The 24,296-nt window shown below is 31.5% G+C and overlaps 7 protein-coding genes and 3 pseudogenes across 10 annotated transcripts, besides 5 other annotated features; 8 read left to right on the top strand and 2 right to left on the bottom strand.

Annotated features, from left to right (window-relative positions):
* Positions 1–9,029: part of a mobile genetic element that runs on past the window's edge.
* On the top strand, positions 683–4,258 carry TVAGG3_0754710 (annotated as a pseudogene). Its single transcript has one exon. A coding segment is annotated over exon 1 (3,576 nt).
* TVAGG3_0754700 lies at positions 4,534–5,448 on the bottom strand (annotated as a pseudogene). Its single transcript has one exon. A coding segment is annotated over exon 1 (915 nt).
* TVAGG3_0754690 (uncharacterized protein) lies at positions 5,952–7,227 on the top strand (the record flags this gene model as incomplete). The annotated part of the gene is made up of 1 exon (XM_051245380.1): positions 5,952–7,227. A coding segment is annotated over one exon (1,276 nt), but the record flags the coding sequence as incomplete, so codon positions are not given.
* On the top strand, positions 7,553–8,023 carry TVAGG3_0754680 (repellent protein 1 family; the record flags this gene model as incomplete). Its single annotated transcript, XM_051245379.1, has 1 exon — positions 7,553–8,023. The coding sequence occupies one exon, from the start codon at positions 7,553–7,555 to the stop codon at positions 8,021–8,023; it is 471 nt and encodes a 156-aa protein (XP_051091966.1).
* On the top strand, positions 8,072–8,308 carry TVAGG3_0754670 (uncharacterized protein; the record flags this gene model as incomplete). Its single annotated transcript, XM_051245378.1, has 1 exon — positions 8,072–8,308. One exon carries the CDS (start codon positions 8,072–8,074, stop codon positions 8,306–8,308), a length of 237 nt encoding a protein of 78 aa, XP_051091965.1.
* Positions 9,030–9,941: 912 nt separating the features above from the next.
* TVAGG3_0754650 (uncharacterized protein) lies at positions 9,942–10,565 on the top strand (the record flags this gene model as incomplete). The annotated part of the gene is made up of 1 exon (XM_051245377.1): positions 9,942–10,565. The coding sequence occupies one exon, from the start codon at positions 9,942–9,944 to the stop codon at positions 10,563–10,565; it is 624 nt and encodes a 207-aa protein (XP_051091964.1).
* A 1,997-nt stretch (positions 10,566–12,562) lies between these two features.
* Positions 12,563–17,894: a mobile genetic element.
* Positions 12,788–13,000: a mobile genetic element.
* Positions 12,949–17,895: a mobile genetic element.
* A 1,152-nt stretch (positions 17,896–19,047) lies between these two features.
* On the top strand, positions 19,048–19,921 carry TVAGG3_0754610 (DNA/RNA polymerase superfamily; the record flags this gene model as incomplete). Its single annotated transcript, XM_051245376.1, has 1 exon — positions 19,048–19,921. A coding segment is annotated over one exon (874 nt), but the record flags the coding sequence as incomplete, so codon positions are not given.
* A 215-nt stretch (positions 19,922–20,136) lies between these two features.
* On the top strand, positions 20,137–21,021 carry TVAGG3_0754600 (annotated as a pseudogene). Its single transcript has one exon. A coding segment is annotated over exon 1 (885 nt).
* Positions 21,022–21,931: 910 nt separating this feature from the next.
* Positions 21,932–24,296: part of a mobile genetic element that runs on past the window's edge.
* Positions 22,689–22,964, top strand: TVAGG3_0754590 (uncharacterized protein; the record flags this gene model as incomplete). Its single annotated transcript, XM_051245375.1, has 1 exon — positions 22,689–22,964. The coding sequence occupies one exon, from the start codon at positions 22,689–22,691 to the stop codon at positions 22,962–22,964; it is 276 nt and encodes a 91-aa protein (XP_051091962.1).
* On the bottom strand, positions 23,617–24,285 carry TVAGG3_0754580 (uncharacterized protein; the record flags this gene model as incomplete). Its single annotated transcript, XM_051245374.1, has 1 exon — positions 23,617–24,285. The coding sequence occupies one exon, from the start codon at positions 24,283–24,285 to the stop codon at positions 23,617–23,619; it is 669 nt and encodes a 222-aa protein (XP_051091961.1).

The following is a 24,296-nucleotide window of genomic DNA, read 5'->3' as shown; positions in this document are numbered from 1 at the left end:
TTCTTATATTCTTTCTGTTCGGAAAGATTTAAAGCAATACTGAAGAAGTCAATGTTGGAGTTCTTTATAACAGTATAATGAGTATCTTTGACATTCACGAAGAAACCCTTTTGTTTCAAAACTACTGCTAACTCTTGTGAAGTATAACGTTTGCGGTCAATGACGATAGCTAATGGTCTGACATACTGACCAAACTTAGATTCTTTCACAAACTTCTTGTTAAAGATAACATTAACGTTTGAAGCACCATTGAACTCATTCTTGATGACAGTAGCGAGAGCATTGTATGAAAAGAACTTGCAATCTTGCATGTGTTTCATTAAAATAAAAATATTAAATTATTTTGAAAAATAACTTAAAAAAATCTAATCTAATTTTTTTCTAAGAAATTTTTTTATTTCCTACTAAAGATGTATCGGAAGTTGTCTAAGTTAGAACACTCGGAAATAAAACAACTTCTTACAGAAGCTAACATAGAAGTAGCAAAACATTACACAACAAACAAAAAGGCACTCGCTGACATCCTCAATGACTATAATGGTGAAATAACTTATGATAGAATTCATGAGTTCATAAAGCCGCAACGCGGCGAGGACGAAGTCCATGCAAGAGCATTTCCTTAAATGACGTTGCTATTGACTTATATCATAGACGTTCAATACCTCATGAAGTAAGAAGAGAAATGTTTGACATAACAAATGCGAACGTTGGTCATACTCGTAAAGCTCTTTCGCATGATGTTCGTCAAGAAATGTTTGACATAACAAATGCAAACGTTGGTGAAACAAGAAGAAGAGACGACACACTGAAACAACAGAGAAGAGAGATGTTTAAAAGTGCTATAGAACAAGTTCGCAAAGCTAACGATGTCATTCGTTCCATTGACGACAAACCAAAAGAAGGTGAGAGATGGTTAAAGAAAGATGAAGAAAATAGGAAGAGGAATGTGAAGTCAGGCAATAGACTCATTGACTTTAACATCGAAGCTTTAGATGAACCAAACAGAGACTACTTACACAAACATTTTGGTAAGGTTTTCATGAGACTCTTAGAGAAAATTAAAATAAACTCCCAACAGAGATGGATGGTATGTTATAAACTTGGTGGAAAGTATGAATGTTCTACGTTAAACCTCAATAATATTGGAACATTACTACATCAGCTCTTGAAGGAGAACTTTATATCAGAGATAGAAGCAAATGCTGCAGGTATTGTTGAAATGCACTATGACTTCTTCTTGACAAACATAAAGAATCTTACCGAAATAAAGATGTATGATTTAACAGAATATGAAGGCTTAACGATGTCAGATGTAAAGAAAGGCAAACCAAAAAAGAGACCATATAGAGATGAAAGCACACTGACAAATGACCAGAAAGCCATTTTGGAAGCTCTTAAGCAAACAGGAAACCCAGCACTTATAGAAAGCTTTTGGAAAGATAATGGTGAAAAGAAGTTTTATAAGAAGAGAAGCGGTCAGTTATGGAAGTATCTTTGCACATTACCTATAAATCTTGAACGCTACCAAATCTTCAATGAACTGAACAAAAGAACTGCAATACTTATGACAGAGGACAATTGTTTCGTTTATGCTTGCATTCAGGCTGGAGTAAATGAAGAAACTATTGACCACATGAGAGAAGTCATTCGTGTTAGAGACTTTCCTCAAAGTAAAGTACAAGAAATTTCTGACGCAACAGGTATAGCATTTAATGTTACCATTGGTTATTTCAATGACTCAAGACATAATGAAATAAAGAGATATATACCAAAAGAATGCGAAACTGTTAGAACTATTGACTTACTTCTTGTTGAAGACCACTACATGCTAAATGAAAGACTTCCAATGACAACATACTTCATTCGAAACTATAAAGAAATTCTCAAAGCTTGTGGTGGAATGAACATTGAAAAACAGATGAAAATATATACAAAGAGAGAAGATAAATATGTAGTTCGTTATGATAGAACAACACCGTTATGGGATGTTATGAAAACATTGTGGGAGTGCAAATATTTCGAACCTATTTCTTATGGAGAACTTTTCACATATACTACTGACTTATATAAACAGAACCTTGCACCATTTAAAGATTTGACATATGCTCCAAAGTATTGTGTACAACTGAAGAAGAAAGCAGAGTCAAAAGAAGTAAATAAAGCTAAATGTAAATTCATACCTGAGCACGTTTTCTTTGCTGACTTTGAGTGTAGTACGGATGGCTTTCATAAAGCTTTTAACATCTGTTATGACAGTGAAGATGGTTCAGTGAGTGAAAGCATTTGGGGTCAAAACTGTGCAACAGAATTTTTGGAAAGACTTCCTGACAAGAGTTTAATATATTTCCATAACCTCAGTTATGACATAAACTTCATCTTAAGACACATGACAGAAGTGAAAGGAACTCCCATCATTAAAGGTTCACGAACAATGCAAATAACTGGTTTATATAAAGGACGGGCAATTATTATAAAAGACTCTTACAGTGTTATAAATAAGAAGCTTAAACTATTTCCTGCTATGTTTAACTTACAAACAGGACCGAAAGAAGTATTTCCATATAACTACTACAGCAGTGTTTTGTTAGCAAATGACAACAGAACTGGTGTCATTTCTGAAGCATGTAAGTTTATCCATGATGCAGATACATTTATGAAGAACATAGATTCCATCAAAGGTTGCAGAATAGATGAAAACCACTTCGACTTAGAAAAATATAGCACGTTTTACTGCAAACAAGATGTAAGAATTTTAAGAGAAGGTTTTGTAAAGTTCCGCAATGACTTATTGAAAGAGTTTGATTTAAACGTTTATGACTACGTTAGTATTTGTTCAATTGCTAACAAATTGTTTGAGAACAGAGTATACTTCCCGAATGGAAATCTTTATGACCTCTCAAATAAACCAAGAGAATTTATTTCGAGATGCATTCAAGGTGGAAGATGTATGTTGTCAGATAACATGAAACAAAAGAGCAAAAAGAAACTCATTGCTGACTTCGACACTGTTTCATTATATCCATCAGCAATTGCAAGACTTTATACTTTAGAAGGTATTCCAAAAGTATTGAAGGAAGAAATGTTAAGCACAGAGTATCTCATGAGACATTTATTCGATGACGACCAAAAGGAACCCATTGGTGAAAAGTTTATGTCTGGCTTCTTTGTTCTCATTAAGATAACAGAGATTGGTATATACCCAGACACTTTCATTTAATAGTTTGCGACCTGAACTAAATCCAGAACTTAACGTTCCAAGAAGTTCAAACACTTGCTGTCTCATGTATGTTGACCATATAACATTACAAGACCTCATAAAATATCAAGGTGTCAAATGTGAAGTGTTGCAAGGATACTATTACGATGGAAACAGAGATATGAGAATAAGAGATGAAGTAAAGAAGTTGTTTGAGTTAAGGTTAAAGTATAAGAAAGAAGGAAATCCTTTGCAAGAAATTATAAAACTCATTCTGAACAGCATTTATGGCAAAACTATTCTATCTCCTATTGAGTCAAAAATAACCATAGTAGATGACAAAGATGCTATAAGATATGCTATAAGAAATTACAACCATATAGTGAAGTTCGAAGGTTTGGATGGTTCAGATAAAACTATTTTCAAGCTAACGAAAAGCATTTGCAGACACTTTAACTTCTGTCCACTTGGTGTTAATATTCTGTCTATGTCAAAACGTATTATGAATGAAGTATTCTGTACTGCAGAGGACATGGGTCTTCAAATATTTTACCAGGATACCGACAGTATGCACTTATATAATGAAGACATCCAAAGCTTGCAGCAGAGTTTAAGAAGAGATATGGTCGCGAACTTATAGGAAAGAACCTTGGTCAATTTCATAGCGACTTTGCAGAAATAACACCTGGAAAACAAAGTTTAGCTTATAAAAGTATTTTCTGTGGAAAGAAGACCTACATAGACTTACTCACTAACGATTTAAATGAAGTTGCATTTCACTGCAGAATGAAAGGCGTGAAGCAAGATGTTATTGCTTTAACCGCTAATGAAATGTTTCCTGAAGCTATACAATGCTATTACAATGAAGATAAGAACATTCACATACCTGTTGGAACATATGACAAAGACTCTGAGTTCAGTTTAATGAAACTTTACAAAGCACTTCATGATGGTCAAGAGATTGCATTCGACTTATGTAAGTCATGTCAACCTTGCTTTGCTGAAAAGTTCAACTTTTCAATAACGACTAAAACAAGCTTTATTCGTAAGTTGAAGTTCTGAGGTCATTTTATTTTTGTCAGCAATGAGGTCATTCGTGATAAAAATAAAGCTAGCGTAGATTTTACAATACTGCGATGGTAGAGTTTAAGAGTTGTGCTTCAATGTAGAGACAGTCCTTATCTGGAGGCAAGAACACTGGACATTTATGGTCATGAGTGGAGAACATGTCTATCCAAAACTCACGATTGAAGCCAGTTAATTTATAGTATTTAGGGTTAGGAAGTGGTGAAGTTCTTGTATGACCAATGAACTCATTTTCAACGCCTTTGGCTATATTAGAGTAAATATGCTTGCTTTCTATCCCAAATGCCAGGTGTTACAATCTTTGAAAATTCATTTTTCCTCGGAAGCATTGCATCATAATTGAAAACATTCTTAAAATCATCACTTGGTTCAGAGATTTGAAATCTTATACGTAATGGATTTTCTTTCTTTTTAGCGACTTCATTGAATGGTGAGAATACAATGAATTGACAGTCATGAGTTCCATCTTCATTTTCATTAAATTCATAATGAAAGTCTATAAGTTGTGGCTGACTACCTTCTTCTTTCAGTTGTGCAAGAAACTCACGTAAAGGCTGTAAAGTTTGTACTTCAATGTTGAACTTTTTCTCGAACATCTCATTAAATGAAATCATACATTGCAACAATGTTGTATCGTCTTTAAAGTATTTGTATATGTGAATGTTTTGGGCGCTTAAAGACTGTTCGTCATTTTCTATCTCGACTTGAAGTATAAAGTCAACCTTTCTGAAAGCACGTGTTATATACATAGATGTTATGCCAATGTACTTCTCTTCATTTATGTTCACAATCCAGTCTGTTGGAAACTTAAACGTTACTCTGTTCCCCTTTATTTTGACGTCAGGGTTTTCACTACTGAACGCAACAGATAAAGGTATTTGTCTATACATTTAGTTTGGATAAAAATAAACCATTTACTCTTTCTTTGCTTCAGCTTCTTTGCTTTTGCTTCTTCTCTAGCTTTTTCGCCAGCAAACGTGGGTTCTTTGTCTTCCAGCAGCTAATGCAGCTAGTTGTTTTTCACTAAGTTTTCTCTTTGGTCTCTCTGGCTTTTGTTCTTGTTTTTGTTCCTTCAGTTCGGATAAAATTTGCTCACGAATTTCTTTCTTCAATGCTTCAACATCTATGACCCCTTGGGTCTTGTCCGTAGGGCTTGTCTGAGTCATTTGACTGCAGATAAAAAACTAAATTAAAACTTTAACCGATGTAAAATGAGCTTGTCAAAATCAGACGAGAGTCTATTATATTAAATGACGCAAGAGGAATACAACATCCTTTCTATTACGTAAGTCAGAGTAAAGATGGTAAAATATATGTAAGAAAAAGAAAGGTTCCATTAGCGAATGCAGAGAGCGACAACATTAAGGTGCATGGCAAGGGTGAAGTCCACGAAGCCCATATAAAACCTTCTGTTCAAACTGAAAAGTCAATAGAACAAGAAAAGAAGCCAGATGTACTTTCAATAACGAACCAAGAGCTTATTGCAAAGTTCGTGAATTTCATTGAAAAACAAACCGAGTCAAAGAACCCTGACCCGCCAGTGAAAGAAGTTGAGACAAAAGAGAATGTACAGTTCATTGAAAATGTCAAGAAACAACTTCCACCACGAATGCCAAGAAGAAGAGTGAGAATAATGAAGTAAATAGATATTTTTATCTGAAGTAAATACATGCAGAACGAACAGTTAAACGAATTTACTCCAGCAGAGCATATTCATCAGATTCGCTCATATTTCGATATCATAGACAATGCAGTTCAAATTGGTGACACTAATAGAAAATATTCTGACGCAAAGATTCCATCACAACCTGGAACTGCTAAAGATAACACATGGGTAACATTCAATCTCTCACCTCCTGGTGAAAATATGTTGGACCTTTACAATACATTCATTACGTATAAAATGGAAGGTCAATTTATTGTAGATAAAGAAATTGGTTCAGGTTCCAATAAAACAAACCCACCAGGATTTTGGATTGGTTTCGATGACGCTTTCTATGCAGTTGCTGGATATCAAATCCTTGCAAATGGTCGTATCGTATATTCTCAAGACAACGCAAGAGAAGAAGCATATATAACTTCAAACTCACAAACTACCGAACAAATAAAGAAAGTAGATGTTTTCTCAAAGACTCGACATGAAGATGTATGGAGTCATTCGGGAACATGCAGAACAGGACAAATTGTTAGTGGTCCAATTACAGCAGGAAAATCATTTGATTTTAAGCTTCGTTTAAGAATTCCTGTTAGAAGATTCCTTCCATTAGAAGCTATTCGATTTATTCCAGCTTTTGCAGGAAACATTCAGCTTAAAGTAAAGTTCAGTAGCGACGCCTTACAATGCACATCTATATCTGTAAATGATATCATTGCTTTCAATCCAACTCTTAAAGTTGCATTTGCTTCAGATTCAAATCCACCGACAAATAAATTTGTTCCATGGAATGAACCATTCACTATGATAACGAAGGCAGTAGAAGCTAGTGGAACAGTTACTATTACAACTGTAACCCAGCAACTATTTCGAACAAAGATGGATTTTAATGAATGTTTCATTCATCCAAAGTCATTCTCTTTAGACCCTAACATTTATACAGAACTTGTAGAACATTATACAAACGAGGCTTTATGTTTTCCTGTTAAAGTTATGGATTGGATTCCTATGGACGGTTCATTCTCAAAGAATACAGATAGTTCAAGTGCAACATTTACAGCAGCTTATACGCCTATTAATGTTAAAAGTATTTGGGCACTATTTAGAAAGAAAGACAACTATTATGTTAATTTTGAGAACCCTAAGTTTAAATATCTTCAGCTTTCCATGGGAGCTTATGGAAATATGCCTGCAGAACCTGAAAAATCATATGGACCTGTATTTTATGAAATGGTTGCGAACGCTTGCAATACAAACAATGATATGATAGGATTTAATGAAGATGTTATGAGGTCATTGGTGGATGATGGTAGTGTGGAACATAAATGGGATAGCTATGACAACACACATTTCTTATGTGGTTTTCCAACAGAAGTGGACTTTTGCTTCCAGCAAGGTCAAACATCTACTGCTCCAATAACATACAAATTGTCTGTTAAAGGACCTATTGAACTAGCAACTGAAAATGTACCAAAGCCACTTATTGGATTTATGAGGGATTGTTGCTTTGCAATCAAGTGACAGTCAGGCATACCAATAATAAGATTGACGACTATAACTTAGCAACTGACGACAGTGAGGAATAAAGGATGAACGTTTATTTTTAAAGCTTATAAATGAGTTCTTCATCAAGCTCTCGTGAACCTTCACCATCTGTGAAACAAACTTTACCAAACGATTATGGAGCACCTATTGAATATTTCTTACGAGCTGCACAATGGCAAAGAGCAGTTTCACCAAGGTTAGGTGTTCCACCAGCTCCTGTCAAAAATAGCATTTGGTCAAGTCCTTATATAAAATATGGTCTCCCACTAGGTTTGCTAGCTACAGCAGGAGCAGTTATGATGTTGAAAAGAAATAAAGCAAATGTTATAAATAATACTGAAGTAGCTGAAGTTAAACAAACTCCAACACCTTCGTCAAAACCAACGTCAACACCAACGCCTTCACAAGCAAAACCTTCAATGACTCCTGAACCTATGGAAGTACAAACTCCTGTTCAAAAGTCAACTCCTAAACCGACTCCAACATTTAAACCAGAACCTACGCCTCAAATAAATCGTAAAACTCCTGCGTTTCCTTACTGAAAAAATAACGTTATTTTTATTTTATTTGAACATTTTTATTTGATTGAAATGACGACTAAAGTCACTGAAGCAATGAAACAAAAGTTTTTGGTAGAATACATTAAATCAGGAATTATTCCAGAAGGTTTTTACGTTCATACTATGAAGGATGGTAGAGTTCAGTTTAGAAAGATAAAGCAACCATTAGATAGAGAAGGTATATTAAGGAAGATTAAACTTCATGAGGACAACATTGCTGAACTTAGGAAGAAGTTAGAAGAGTTGGAGAAAGGAAGAGAGTTATAAAGCAATGAATTCAACAGACCCAAAGGGTCAGAGCCGCTTTGCGGCTAGGGTGAGAAAAGAGGTGAAAAAAGAGGTGAGATCTCACCACTTCACCTAAATTTATTTTTGTGCTATGTTTTCATACGTGTGAGGGTGGTGATATCATTAATTTTTAAGTTTATTTTTATATTTTATTTTTATTTTATTTTTATATAAATGACGAAAACTATTGAGATAACAAACTACAACGGTCATGAGTTCAAGAATTTGTTCTTCGTTCCTCGTGAAAATACATTCTATCAGATACGAGGGAGAAAGGGTAAAGTTAGTTTGAGCGTTTATGAAGGAATGAAGAATGGAAAGTTTATACAAGCATACGATACAAACGGTAAACGTGTTTCATTACATTTGTCAAAACTTACTAACATTTATTTTGACAGTGACTTTGACCTATATGAAGAAGAAAGTGAGTCAGAAGATTATGAGCTGTTATGTGAAGCACAGCAATGGGAGGAGTTGCAATACTTTTGTAAGTGAGAACGTTTATTTTTACATTAGTGAAGTCGTTTGTGAAAACGTTAGTGAAGTGAAGTGGTTGGCGGCTTTGTAAATATTTAATGTTAAGTTAGTGTTGTCGTTTGTGTTGTAAAATATACGTTAATGGTTTTGTAAAGTGTCAGATTCACATATAATGGGTAAGGAGGCTCGCAGTGCCTCCGTACACAACTTAGGGATACTAACTAAAGATGATGATGAATATGATGAAATTGAAATTGAAAGACTGGAAAAAATAAGAGATGAAATAGATGAAAAAATTAAGGAATTAAGAGAAGTTGAAAAATATAATGAAAATGAAGTAGAGGGTTTAATGAATATCCCAGCTTCAGAATCAGAAGTTCAGAAATCTCATGAAGAAAGATATAAAAATTATGTCTCAGAATCAACACAAAATTTATTAGATGGTGAAATAGACGAAACACTTTCTGAAGAAGGTACAAAATTTATTCATAAACATAAGTTACAATTTATTGATAATGAAAAATACCCCTGTATCCTACTTTCACCCCCTCTCGATTCTGAGAAATTCAAAAAAGCTCTTAAAAACGTGACATATGCAACTAATACGATTAAGAAAGAAGATCATGATATTTACACAAATTATTATTTAAATAAATGCACAGGTGTTGATAAAGTTTTTGATTTATTAGATAAAATATCAAAAGAAACCATTGGAACCTATAAAATTTTGTGTGATTGTGGTTTCATTGTTGAAGATACCAATAATGTTTCATATGAAAGAACAGCACCGAAGGAAGACGAAGTGGAAAGGTCTATACCATTCGTTATTAAGAACATAAAAGATATGAAAACGTATAAGCATTATATTTATTCATTTATTTCAGAAAAAATGGAAGCAACCCATAAAACATCTTCTCATCATTTTATAGCTATTCATACATTCCTTTTCAAAGTTGTGAAATTAAATAAGACAGGAATTAGATTTAATGTATCGGGGTACGCATTCTTGAGTAAATTAAAATGTATTCGTCACGTCGCAGATGATAAAAATTTATGTGTTCTTAATTCATTTTATGGGCTTTAAAAAATAAACTTTATTTTTTAATTTTTTAATTTTTTTTTTATTCTTACATAAATGAACAAAAACGGAACCGCTAAAATGAATGATAATCAAATTAGAGCAGAAGGTAGAAGGTTATTTAAACGCTTCTATAACATTCCTGATGGTGTTAATCCTAAAACTCGTAGAAGCTATTTAAATGAAGCAATAGATGCATATGAAGGGTTTGACATTTCATCAGAAAGTGAGAGATTAGCGAGAATGTTAAATGTTAATATTGATTTCTATTATTGTGATCCTCAACCGGAAGACGTGGACATAAATAAGGTAGACTTTCCATTAGTGGAATCAATAATGATAGATCCAGAATTTGAAACAGTAAATATTTTATTAACACAGAGTCCATGTGGAAAACTTCACGCTGACAGAATAACAGACGTAGAAGCACTCACCGGCTATAAAGTTTGTCCATATTGTAAAGAAGAAGTTTATTCTATCCGTGATGATCCAGAAAGGAAAAACCAAAGAAGATTTTTAAAGCATTGTGAGAAATGTAAAGAAAATAATGGAAGATTAATTCAAGACGTTCAGTTGCAAAAGACACAGCAACCATATGCACCACATATTACGAAACAGGAGTGTGGTAGAATTTACGAAAAAGTGACACTTAACCTTAAATTTCCAAACACTATTTTTTGATTGTATTTTGTTATTTATATATTTATATATATGTATATTTATATATATGTATATTTATATATATGTATATTTATATATATGTATATTTATATATATGTATATTTATATATATGTATATTTATATAATGTATATTTATATATATGTATATTTATATATATGTATATTTATATATATGTATATTTATATATGTATATATTTATATATGTATATATGTATATATTTATATATGTATATATTTATATATGTATATATTTTATATATGTATATATTTATATATGAATAAATAATACATCAAACTAGTTTTAGAGTTGATAGTAAGAAGCGAAGAACAGTACCAGTAAGATACAGCAGTAGTAGCTGCTTCATGCTGCATTGAGTATTGTTGAATAATTTGAAGTAGTGGTTTTTGAAATCAGCACCCCTATGAGAGCGCTGGCGACCGAAACACCACTAGTAAGATTGTGTATTAGAAACTGCTTCATGCTGTGTTGAGTAAGCTTCGATGTCTTTGTAGGATAGCTTTCTGAGAGCGAAACAAGATAGTGTTGAAAAAAAAATTTTGAAAATCTGAGAGACTGTGCAAGAGCCAACGACCAAAACACTACCAGTAAGATACAGCAGTAGTAGCTGCTTCATGCTGCATTGAGTATTGTTGAATAATTTGAAGTAGTGGTTTTTGAAATCAGCACCCCTATGAGAGCGCTGGCGACCGAAACACCACTAGTAAGATTGTGTATTAGAAACTGCTTCATGCTGTGTTGAGTAAGCTTCGATGTCTTTGTAGGATAGCTTTCTGAGAGCGAAACAAGATAGTGTTGAAAAAAAAATTTTGAAAATCTGAGAGACTGTGCAAGAGCCAACGACCAAAACACTACCAGTAAGATACAGCAGTAGTAGCTGCTTCATGCTGCATTGAGTATTGTTGAATAATTTGAAGTAGTGGTTTTTGAAATCAGCACCCCTATGAGAGCGCTGGCGACCGAAACACCACTAGTAAGATTGTGTATTAGAAACTGCTTCATGCTGTGTTGAGTAAGCTTCGATGTCTTTGTAGGATAGCTTTCTGAGAGCGAAACAAGATAGTGTTGAAAAAAAAATTTTGAAAATCTGAGAGACTGTGCAAGAGCCAACGACCAAAACACTACCAGTAAGATACAGCAGTAGTAGCTGCTTCATGCTGCATTGAGTATTGTTGAATAATTTGAAGTAGTGGTTTTTGAAATCAGCACCCCTATGAGAGCGCTGGCGACCGAAACACCACTAGTAAGATTGTGTATTAGAAACTGCTTCATGCTGTGTTGAGTAAGCTTCGATGTCTTTGTAGGATAGCTTTCTGAGAGCGAAACAAGATAGTGTTGAAAAAAAAAATTTTGAAAATCTGAGAGACTGTGCAAGAGCCAACGACCAAAACACTACCAGTAAGATACAGCAGTAGTAGCTGCTTCATGCTGCATTGAGTATTGTTGAATAATTTGAAGTAGTGGTTTTTGAAATCAGCACCCCTATGAGAGCGCTGGCGACCGAAACACCACTAGTAAGATTGTGTATTAGAAACTGCTTCATGCTGTGTTGAGTAAGCTTCGATGTCTTTGTAGGATAGCTTTCTGAGAGCGAAACAAGATAGTGTTGAAAAAAATTTTGAAAATCTGAGAGACTGTGCAAGAGCCAACGACCAAAACACTACCAGTAAGATACAGCAGTAGTAGCTGCTTCATGCTGCATTGAGTATTGTTGAATAATTTGAAGTAGTGGTTTTTGAAATCAGCACCCCTATGAGAGCGCTGGCGACCGAAACACCACTAGTAAGATTGTGTATTAGAAACTGCTTCATGCTGTGTTGAGTAAGCTTCGATTTCTTTATCAGACCACCTTTAAATTAACCACTCACATTCTCACTGTGGTCCATCTAAAATTTGTAAACTTTATGACATAAAATTATATTATATGCAGGATCCCACCTATTACTTAATCTTTTTGGAATAAATGTTTTATAATAGGCAAAATCGCAACCGAATTTTTAAATCTCGATCGCAAAGAAAAATTTCGATTTTTTATAAAATCGCGAACTTCTGAAAAATTGCGAACAGAAAAAAATCGCGATTGTTTTTGAAATCGCGTTTTATTAGAAGTACGCGATTTTATAAAAAATCGAAATTAGATTAAAATATAGCGTCTAAAACCAAATTGCGAACAAGTTATGTATTGATTAAGAAAAATATATTTAAGATGAAGAATTGCTTGCTATGATGTACTGATTCATGATCAGTACATCATAGCAAGCAATTCTTTACATGAAGTTCGAAAACTTGGGTGCAATCAGATCTGATTGCACCCAAGTTTTCGAACTTTGTATAGGGAATTAAAGGGTGAGAGATATATAGTCTATCTATATATCTCTCACCCTTTAATTCCACCTCTGTAAGCGATAAAATTTTATCAAATATTTTATACTACGAGAAATTATGGCTTTGTTTCATAGACGTATTGAATTTACCGATTGTGTTAAAATGAGATCGCTTAATCTTTAAATTTATTAAGTTAATCAAATTTTTGATTAAACGCAACGATGTTTTGTGAAATCAAAACGATAAATATTCAATGCAAACGCACCTGAGCTATGTTCCTTTATTGCAGCCATTAAACATTTGTCTGGCTCACAATTTGAGAGCACTTCACCTAAATAATGCTATAATGAAAATTGAATTAATAAAAATCGTTTCTTCAAATAAACTTCACAAATATATTATCATTATGTGAATTTTTACTTATAAAATTAAATACATATTTAGTTTCTAGTATTTTTTTTTCTATTGTCATTCAAAATATAGCTACAAAACGAAGAACCATAATTTTGATAAACACTAAATGATAATATGATTTATAATATAAATAAAATATTTTCAAGTCCAATAAATCAAAATTGATATTTTTAAAAAAACTAATTAAGAATTCAGTGATAATTTTATCAAATATTACAAGACAATATGATTTATAAGCAGAATAAAATATTTATTATTAAATTTGAAAAAACACTTTTTTTATAAAAAAAAATTCGGGCTATTTATCTTATATATATATTATACAATGATTTGACATATATAGTATAATAGAAATATCATAAAAACTAACATCCATTCGAATAAAATATATTTTGTCCATTTACGAGTCATCAGCAATATAAGTTATACTATAATTTTCCACTTTACATCCAGAACTAGTGCATATCGATGGCTTCGATGGCGTTTTATCGATTTATCACAGGCGAAATCATTATCAAGAAGTCATCGGCAGCCATTTCATTCTAGAATATCGAACTATTTGCTTACAATTTAATTTAAAATCATCTGATAATTTTATATTTTATAGGTGTTATATTCACAATGATATATATTTTATAATATTGAACATGAGTTGAACAAATCTCCACCTTACTGAAATAATATATGTTAATTGAATTCTTATAGGTCTATTGAAATCATATATGTCTATTGAAATATTGTATGCCTATTGAAATTTTATATATCTTTAGAAAAATTGTAAAATAATTCAAATTTTCAAGAAAGAGCATTTGACTTCATTTATGAATAAGAAAAAAGGTCATTCGTCCTCAAGCCAAAGAGCTGCTCAATCAGCATCACAGAGGACCCAAGCTCCAAGTACTACGCCTGTACAAAGTCATTCATCACATCAGAATACTGCGCCTGCACAGAGTATTTCACCACATCAAAATACCACGCCCGTACAAATTGATCCACCACATCAAAATACCACGCCCGTACCAAATCCTGAACCACTTCAAGATACAGATGATCCAATAGCATTTTTTGCTCAAAGGGAAATCGATTACATCGCCACTTTTGCTGACGCTCCAATAATTCCAGATCCTCCAAAAAAACAAAAAGAACCACTTAAAATAAGAATAGAAGAAATTTTACACAATGACGATAATAATACATTAATTAAATTAACAAATCTTACGTGCAAAGATTTTCGAGATCTTATAAGACTTTTCATCCCTTCAATTGAATTACATCATTATAAGAATACTAGGGTTTCAATGGAAGCACGTTTATTAATTACATTAACATGGCTTAAACACGCTCCTGGATTCGAAGAATTGGCCGATAAATTCGGTATCAAAAAGACACACACAAGGCAAATTATCATTGATGTGATCGATGCAATTGGTTCTAAAATCGGCCGAGAATATGTGAAATGGCGATCATTTATTAAATGGGATGATCGCGAAAAATCAAAAGAATATCCTTATATGTTGGGAGCACTTGATGCCACAGTTCAAGAGATACCCAGAAGTGCCAATCAAGAAAAATATTATTCAGGCAAACATAAAATATGCTGCATCAAAACTCAGTGCTTTGTAAGCCCAAAAGGATTTCTTTTACATTATTCCAAACCAATCAGAGGAAAGAGACATGATTTTCATTTGTTTAGGAAATCCAACACATTGATAAGCAAATTAAAAGCAGAAGCAGATAAGATGAAAGCAGAAATCGATCAAATACCAGTCCTTTTGGCAGACTCTGGCTATCAAGGAATTCATCAAATTATTCCATGGGCATTAATTCCATACAAGCGCAGAAAAAATAGCGAATTAACTGCTGAGCAGAAGACATTCAATAAAAAATTGTCAAGCAGCAGAATAATTGTGGAAAATTACTTCTCCAGACTCAAACAATATTGGAGAGTAATTGGAGGAAAGTGGCCCTTACATGTTGATAATGATCTCACTTTTTATCACAAAACATTTGGCATGTGCGCTGGCTTGACAAACAAACTCTTGTACAGGAGGCCACTTCGTAAAGGCGCAGAAAAATGGGATTTCCTTGACTTAGACAGCATGGATGAAACAACAGATGCATATAATTACACAGATTCAGCTTCAGAGAGTGATAGCGCCAACTTATATTGAGTAAAAAAATATCTTTTATATTAATATAATTTTTATTCAACATAAAAAAATATTAAATAATAAAAATATTTTTTTAATATTTGCTAATGTCAAAAATGATTGAAAAGTGACGGCGGTTTGCGGTTTGACATGATATGAGTTGATTGGATATTTTATTTTTGTTCACCTGAAAGATATTATTGGATATTATTGAAATAATTGTAATAAAAGCAATATTAGTAATGATTGTCAAAATTTGTTTGAAATGTGACAACGGTTTGCGGTTTGACATCTTATTTGTTAATACATTTCAAACGAATTTTGACAATCATTACTAACATTGATACACTTCCAATAATTACATTGTTGATCCACTTCCATCACTAACATTGTTGATTCATTTCCAGTATTTGAGTTGCTTATCCACTACTATTATTGACGTTGTTAATTTACCTCCATTAATTGCATTGTTGATCCAGCTCCATAATAAACATTGTTGAACCATATCCATAATAAACATTGTTAAGCCATTTCCAGTATTTGAATTATTGACCCACTCCCATTATTAATATTGTTGATCTACCTCCATTAATGTTAAAATTGTTGATACGCATTCCTTAATATATTTATTTTAATTTGTTGTTAACTAAATAAAACCTCCTAAATAATAACTAAAAGAACCTGCATTATCTCTGAATATACTCATTTTTAATTAAATACTTATTATTGTGATTATTTATTTTTATATTATAGTTAAACCTAATTAAATGAACTCACAATACATTAAAACACTTTATAATTACAAATGGATAATAAATTATTGACCAATTCTCATTTCTAAGTAACGAAATCAAAAATGTGAATTATATCAATATGACACTTTTAACCTTTTTTAATCCGAAAAATCCAAAATACAATTTATACACATATTTAAGCAATATAATTATATATGTGATGATAGATCTCCATGATCAGAGTTTCGAGTTTTATTGAGTATTCATTGGACATCAAAGTTGAATCAAAGCAGCAAAAGTGAAATTTTCCGAGGAAATTTTGATGTAGCGAATTTTTTGTGTGAGCATTAATAGATCGAAATCACAAGAGAATATAATACCTCGCTACATATACTATTATATTATCATGTGAAATAAGAATGTTGAATCAATATCAACTGAGATATAATAGTATATAAAAAGTATTTTTATCATAGCTAAAAAAGAGATTTTTCACATGACAAAATTCTCAATGGAGAAAAACCATCTATATCCTACATATAACGTATAACGCATTGTTTTATACTTAAACACTTCTCTATGGATATATCTTGCGTAACATATATCTATCAGACTCGCTCATTTATTAAGCTATTAATAAAAATAGTATTCCATGAAAATCGTTTTCCATTATATTATCCGTGAAATGCGGTGTAAACTTCACAATTCTCCGCTTCGGACGGAAAGAATTGTGTAGCCACACACACTTGTCATGCATAATTGTGTATTAAGCAAAACGAAAGCATTCACGATACAAATCTGTTAATTATGAATACTTTGATTTGACATTGAATATCTCATATCGAGATTTGAGATATCAAAAGCAAATTTTGATTTTTTATTATACAATTTATATTTGTAGTCTAATTATTATAGATATCATCATAATATTGTGAAAGCACAATTTTTGGACCAGAAATTTTATAAAATATTCAAAAGCTCAATTTTTCGAAAGTATTAGATAGCTATTATATTTGACACTGAATGCAAATATACTGTATGTGATTTTTATGAATATTTGTATTAGATAATTTGCGATCTGAAAAAAAAATTGAATTTACTAATATTTGTTCTATTTATATAATATACTCGGGCATTATATTATGATTAGAATACAATTGCTAAAATCGAGTCTAATATTTTAGAATATTTTTTTAAGATATTTGGGATTGAGTATTCATACTATGTGATTTTCATAACCAATGAATGTGCCCTACAGTATAAGTAAATATAAGAATAATTTTTTTCAATTTGATATCTTTTTTTAAAAAAGTGTGATTTTCACAAAAAAAGTGTTATAGTAGTAGGATTATAGTCCATACAATACTATTGTAATCTCTTTTCTCGAATTTAATTTTTCAATTAGCAATTCGAGAAAAAAAATATTACTTAAAGGACGACTTATCACTCCGAAAAAGACCAAAATTAAGGACGTGATTTTTTTGAAAGTTCGCGATTTTTCAAAAAGTCGCAATTTTTTCCCGAATCGCGATTTTTTAAAAAAATCGAAATTTATCGTTCAAATCGCGATTTATTAATAAATCGCGAAAAAATTCTGTTCGCGATTTTTAAAAAATCGCGATTTAAGCTAAAAATCACAATTTATCATCAAAATCTAGATTTAAAAATTCGGTTGCGATTTTGCCTAATATTTATCGATTGATTGTAATTTTTTGTATAAAAAAAGTTTTTTATTTATATTAAAAATATATTCGGTTAATGATATTATCTTATAATTTGTAAATAAATCTAGTAATAAAATAACTTTAATAGTTGGTGTCACTTTTTCGAAAATTCTGGTTTTTTCAAGAAAATAATGGAAGATTAATTCAAGACGTTCAGTTGCAAAAGACACAGCAACCATATGCACCACATATTACGAAACAGAAGATATATCAGTGGTTATTAGCTCACAATTTGCAGGAATATTATCAACCAACAAGATATTATATTACTTTTGACTTTGAAACATTAGAGACTAAAGAAGAATTACAACTTTCTGAGTGTGCAACTTTGAACGCTTACTTAAAACCATTCATGGTATCATCAATGGTTAAATTAAATGATAAAACATATACGAGGAATTTTTGCTTAACTTCGAGTGATTCTTTTATTTCTGATTGGATTGAGTTTTTATTTTCAACCCGTTCATTAGTTGCTAAATCAAATATGAATCAATACAATGAATTATTGAAGTCGCAAACATTAAATGAAAAACAGAAGGAAGCATTTAAAGAACTTCTAGATGAGGAATTCAATAAAGTGAATATCATAGGTTTTAATTCGGGAAAGTTTGATTTAAATTTAATTCTTCGTGATTTAAACACTGCAAAAAGGAAAATAAAATCAATGCTGGGTTCATCTTCACAATTTAAGCAAATCATTGTAAAGAAAACAAACGCTCCATATGAATTGAGATTTATTGACATCAGAAATTATATAGCGGGTGGGACATTAGACCAATTCACTCAAGATTTCGGAAATAATAAAACACGTGTTAAATCCTTTTTCCCTTATCAATTCATCACGTGGGAAAATTACGAAGAAGAATTATATAAAGTGGAACCATTCACGAAAGATTCATTTTATTCAGCATTAACTCAAGAAAGTATATCAGATAGTGATTATCAAATATATCTCAATGATGCTAAAAATTTTAAGAATAGATTAGAATATTTTATTCATTATTGCAATAAAGATGTTGAAATTATGATTGACCCAATTGATAAAATTATTGAAGAAACATTTGTTTATAAAATTGACACGCTTCATAATCTTTCTTTATCATCGAATGCTTCAATGATTCGTTACGCTTTAGCATATAAAGACTTTAATCCTAATGAAAAATATCCTGAGGAAGAGATAGAATCAAGTTTTGAATTAACGAAAAAGTATTGGAAATATAAAATTGAATCATATAAGAAACAAGATGAAAAAGCAGAAAGGGATACTAAAAATAATGTTTCAATGGATGATTTTCAATACTATCACGATTTAATCCTTTCATCTAAATGCAAAATGTGTGGTAAAGCGTTTACATATGCAAATAAACCAACATTGGATAGAATCGATAATGAAAAACCACATACTAAAGAAAATTGTCAGTTAATGTGTTGTTATTGCAATATCGTAAAATCAAATAAAGATGAAGATGTTCAACGTTTAAGAATCAATTTAAGAAATTATGCATTAAAAAATAATTTACCAATGACTTTAGATTCAGTTGAAGCTTATCACATTCTCCGTAATGGAATTACTGGTGGTCTATCAAATGTTCAACATAGAGTAAATCTTAAAGGAATCACGCACATTAATAAACTTGCATATAATCCAGAAACTAAAACTGTATCAAATGAGGACACTTCCAACATCATGACTCATTTCGTTGGTGTTGATTTTAATTCATTATATCCTTCATCATTTTCATCTAATCCTCATGATTTCATTCAATATACTGACCATAAAATGTATATGCCGGGAAGATTGAATGGTGTTATCATTTGTGATACAGCAACAAAGAAAGCAAAAGCACTGGGAATAATTAAGAAGAAAAATACTTTATTCGTGGCTGAAGTAAAGGGTCACATTGATGAAAAATACATTAATGATTACATAAACTTTTTACCGATAATAAGAAACTTAGATATTATCACAGATGAAAAAACAATTGGCGGTTTTATGTATAATTACATGAAATCAAACAATCTACCAGTTGACCAGAAACAGAGAAAATTAACTCAGTTAGCATCAACACACAACCAATATCAACCATTTTCTTCTTATTATCTTTGGTATCTAATAGACAGATTTCATTTTATCATCGATGATATTCAATCAATTTTAACATTTACTAAAAACACTTGTTTTAATGAATTTGCGAACGAATTTATGAACGAAAGACAAAAGGCTGAATTAGAAGGAAATAAAGGAAAAAGTTTATTTTGCAAGATTTCACTTAATGGATCATATGGTTACGATGCAATGAATACACAAAATTACGCAAAGACTAAAATAATGAATGCACAGAAGGCACGCGTTGCATGCATGTCAAATAAGTTTAAAAACATAAGAGAAATAGGTGAAGATACATATCAAATGATGCTCAAAGATAGATTTTATAGATGTGAAACATGTTTACAAGAGGCATTCTTCACTTTAGATAATGCTAAATACTGGTATTTGGTTTTCATTTATGATTTTATGTATAAATGCATGGATGTTAATCGTTTTCATTTCATTGAAGGTGATACTGATTCATCTTATTAGGCAATCGCTGGCGACCCAAATCTTCCTAACACTCAAGCATTTCAAGCAATTGTTACCGATAAACAATTTTATGATAAAAACATTTTCAAATTCGCACCTTTTGATTTCTTCTGTTTTGATGAGAAATTTAAACCTAAATTAAAGAATAAAGCTGAAGAAAAAGCACATGAGAAGAAGTTATTGGGTTTAGCAATTGAGAAACAAGGTGATAACATGGTTGCTTTATGTCCTAAGTGTTATACATCATTCAACGGTTCAATTGATGGAAGTGATTTTAAAAAGATTGCACAAAAAATGAAAGGTGTTAGTTTACGACAAAATAAACAATTAACACCTAAAAATTATTTGGATATAATAAATGATAAAGTGATATTTGATGGTCAGAATATTAATTTACAACTTAAAAACAGGTCAATGACTCGCTTAACGATTGGTAAGACTGCATTAACAGGAGCACACACTAAGGCTGTATGTTGTGAAAATGGATGTTGTATGCCATTTATTTAATACAATTTAAAATTTTATTTTTAATAAAATGCCACAGAAGAGACAAAAGGAACCGTTAATAATGGTTTTGATTCTTGATCAAAGAGGTGGGCACCCCTAAAACATTTATTTTATTTTTATATAAATGGATAATGTAGATTTAAAAATTTTAATTGATGATTTAGTATTTAATCAAAATTTTCTCAGTTATTACGATTTAAAAGCATATCTCCAAAAATATGATCCATATATAATGGGTGATGATATGGAATATTATTGGCCATTATATAATAATGTGGTTTTGAAATATCATGATAGAATAATTTCTAATATTAAAGACAAAATTGAAAATAATGAATATAAAAAGGGAAAAACTAAATCACAACTTAAACAATTGAAAGATTTCAAAAATAAAGTATTAACAGAAGAGGATATTGATAAATTATATAATTTATATAATCCTGAGCAGCAAAAACAAAAGGTGCAAAACGCCCAAGTCCTTCAGACCATAAATGATGCACAAGCTTTAATTTATGATTCATTAGTTAAACCATATTCAGCCCAACTTTTAAATGAAGATCAACTTTTGGAATTCATCCTTCAACATAAACTCGAAGTAGGAAAGTATATCAAACCTTGATATACAGCATATTTAAAACAAATGAAAAGAATACATCCAGAATTAATGAAAGGGGGAATGAAAGGGGGAATGAAAGGAGGAATGAAATCCAAAACTTCATCATCCAAAATCAAAGCAGATAAAATTAAACCTCCAACGACAGTACCTCCTCCTTCAGTTAATCCTTCATCATTCACTTTATTATATCCATTTCAAACATTAAAGAAGCAAAAATATTTTAAAAAGGATTTCAAAATATTAAATAAACCAACTGACCCAAAAATTCAACCGTTAAAGGAAAAATTTGGTCGCCCTTCATTTGCACCATATCCATATTCATACGAAATCGATCATCTGGAATATTCAAAAGGAAAAGTTACTTATTTATTTGCCATTAACATTAACACTAGATATTTATATTGCATTCCAGTGAAAGGGAAAACAGAACAGGAAACAAGAAGAGCTATACAATACTTACTAGATCATGAAAGAGTAGATAATATCAGGGCTGATGGTGATAAAGGATTTCAGGCAGCTATGGCTCATTATTTCCCACAAATTAATTTTTACTTATCATCCTCTCCATATACGTTTCATAATAAAATAGTTGATGCGGCAATGAGAACTCTTAGAGATGCGTTAGGGGTTAACGGTCAGATATACTGGGATGGAAATCATGACTCCATCATACAGCAGTTAGTATATTATTACAATAATACATGGCATAGAACTATAAACATGAAACCAATGGAAATGAAAAATGATATTTCAAAAGAATGGGAATATATTAGAAAGCAAATGGAAAGGTTAAATGATGTTAAACGTGAACAAATTAATTCGGGGCTCATGAATTTTAAACAAGGGGATAAAGTTTTGATTCATCTCGATTATGGAAAAACTGATAAATCAATGACAAAAAGAAGACGAAGATTTGACACAATAGCTGAATTTGTTAGATATATTAACGGTAATGCATTAGTTGAGGTTAACAATAAATTAATAGAAATTCCGATTTATTTTATTACTCCATCATATTTAAATAATGTTTAATTTTTTTATTTCGTAAGAAATGAGTGACAACGAAGCATCCAAGAGTCCAGACGATGAATATAAAAAGAAACTAAACAGAATTAAATCAAAAATATGCTATTACAAAAAAAAGAAGCCACAATGTGATGGGGTTGAAAACGATAAAGAGAGGAAAGAAATAATAGAAAAATTAAAAACTTACCGTTCAATCCTTAAACTGAGTGAAGCAAAAATAAAAGAATTTAATAGAATAAATAAATTGATTGGAAGAGATGAATTTAACAAAGATGGATTTTTAAACTCAATCCAAATTTAATTTTTATTCCTCTTCCGTCAATGGTTTCCCGAACCCTTCTGGGTTCTTCTTTCCATCATTACTGCATAACCACATCTTCTCGGTTTTTGTGGTTTGTTGTTGTTTTTAATTAGTTTTTGCATCATTTTTATCATTTCCTCCCTTGTTATGATTCGTGGTAAATTTTGAGCTTGTGGGGTATTCATTTATATAAAAATAAAATTTTTTTATCAGTTATGTTATCGTCAATGGTTTCGGTTATTCAATAATTAATTATTTTTGAATAACTGAAGGTGTCACTACGTCACCATGTGTCACTCGGTTATTTAAATTCTCTGAAAAAATGAGACAACATGACATTTTGACAACACTGGTGGGGAATTCATGAGGAAGGCACTTATGAATTATTTTTGAATAACTGAAGGTGTCACTACGTCACCATGTGTCACTCGGTTATTTAAATTCTCTGAAAAAATGAGACAACATGACATTTTGACAACACTGGTGGGGGATTCATGAGGAAGGCACTTATGAATTATTTTTGAATAACTGAAGGTGTCACTACGTCACCATGTGTCACTCGGTTATTTAAATTCTCTGAAAAAATGAGACAACATGACATTTTGACAACACTGGTGGGGGGATTAATGCAAAAATAAATTCCAATCATACTTTATAAAGCTTCATTTACAGGTATTTCATCGTCAGTAAATGAATCCTCATCATCGTTTGGTTCAACCTGTTTAAATAATCCTTTCATTTCTTCTTTCAAAACATAACACCATGTTTGTTTACCATCTATTCTTCTCTGTTTCTTATCACATTTATCCTTAATACTCATTTGGAAATTCTTGTCTTTCATGTCTGATGGTTTGCAGAATAGAGCATTTTTACACGTCATACCTGCACACAATTCATCATAATGTGTATTTATCCATACATCTAAAGGATTTGTTGATAATTCAATTAAATCTTGTTTGGCTTCAGTCATTGGTATGATTCGTACATTAAATGATGAAAGGTCGTAATGCATAAAATACGTCAGTAAATTATCATAAAATTCCTTTGTGCATGAATTCATCAAATTCTTGAAATAATCAAATTGACCCTTAAATTTACCATTAACCCTTAAAACTACGTATCTTCTGTCTCCAACTTCAATTTTGACAGGGTAAACATTGTTAGTTACGAAAATGAAATTGGCAACATTCTGAGCAGTTCTTCTGGGTTGATTCTTTTCATTAATTCTAATCTCATTATCCGTAATAATTGATTTCAAAGCGTTGAAGTTTGCGAGTCTGTCTTCACCAACATTCTTGAGTTCATTAAGTACAAGAAACATTTTATTCTCAA

Source organism: Trichomonas vaginalis, chromosome III (genome assembly GCF_026262505.1).
Source record: "Trichomonas vaginalis G3 chromosome III, whole genome shotgun sequence".
NCBI classification, from domain to species: domain Eukaryota; phylum Parabasalia; order Trichomonadida; family Trichomonadidae; genus Trichomonas; species Trichomonas vaginalis.
This window is presented reverse-complemented; position numbering and strand designations above follow the sequence as displayed.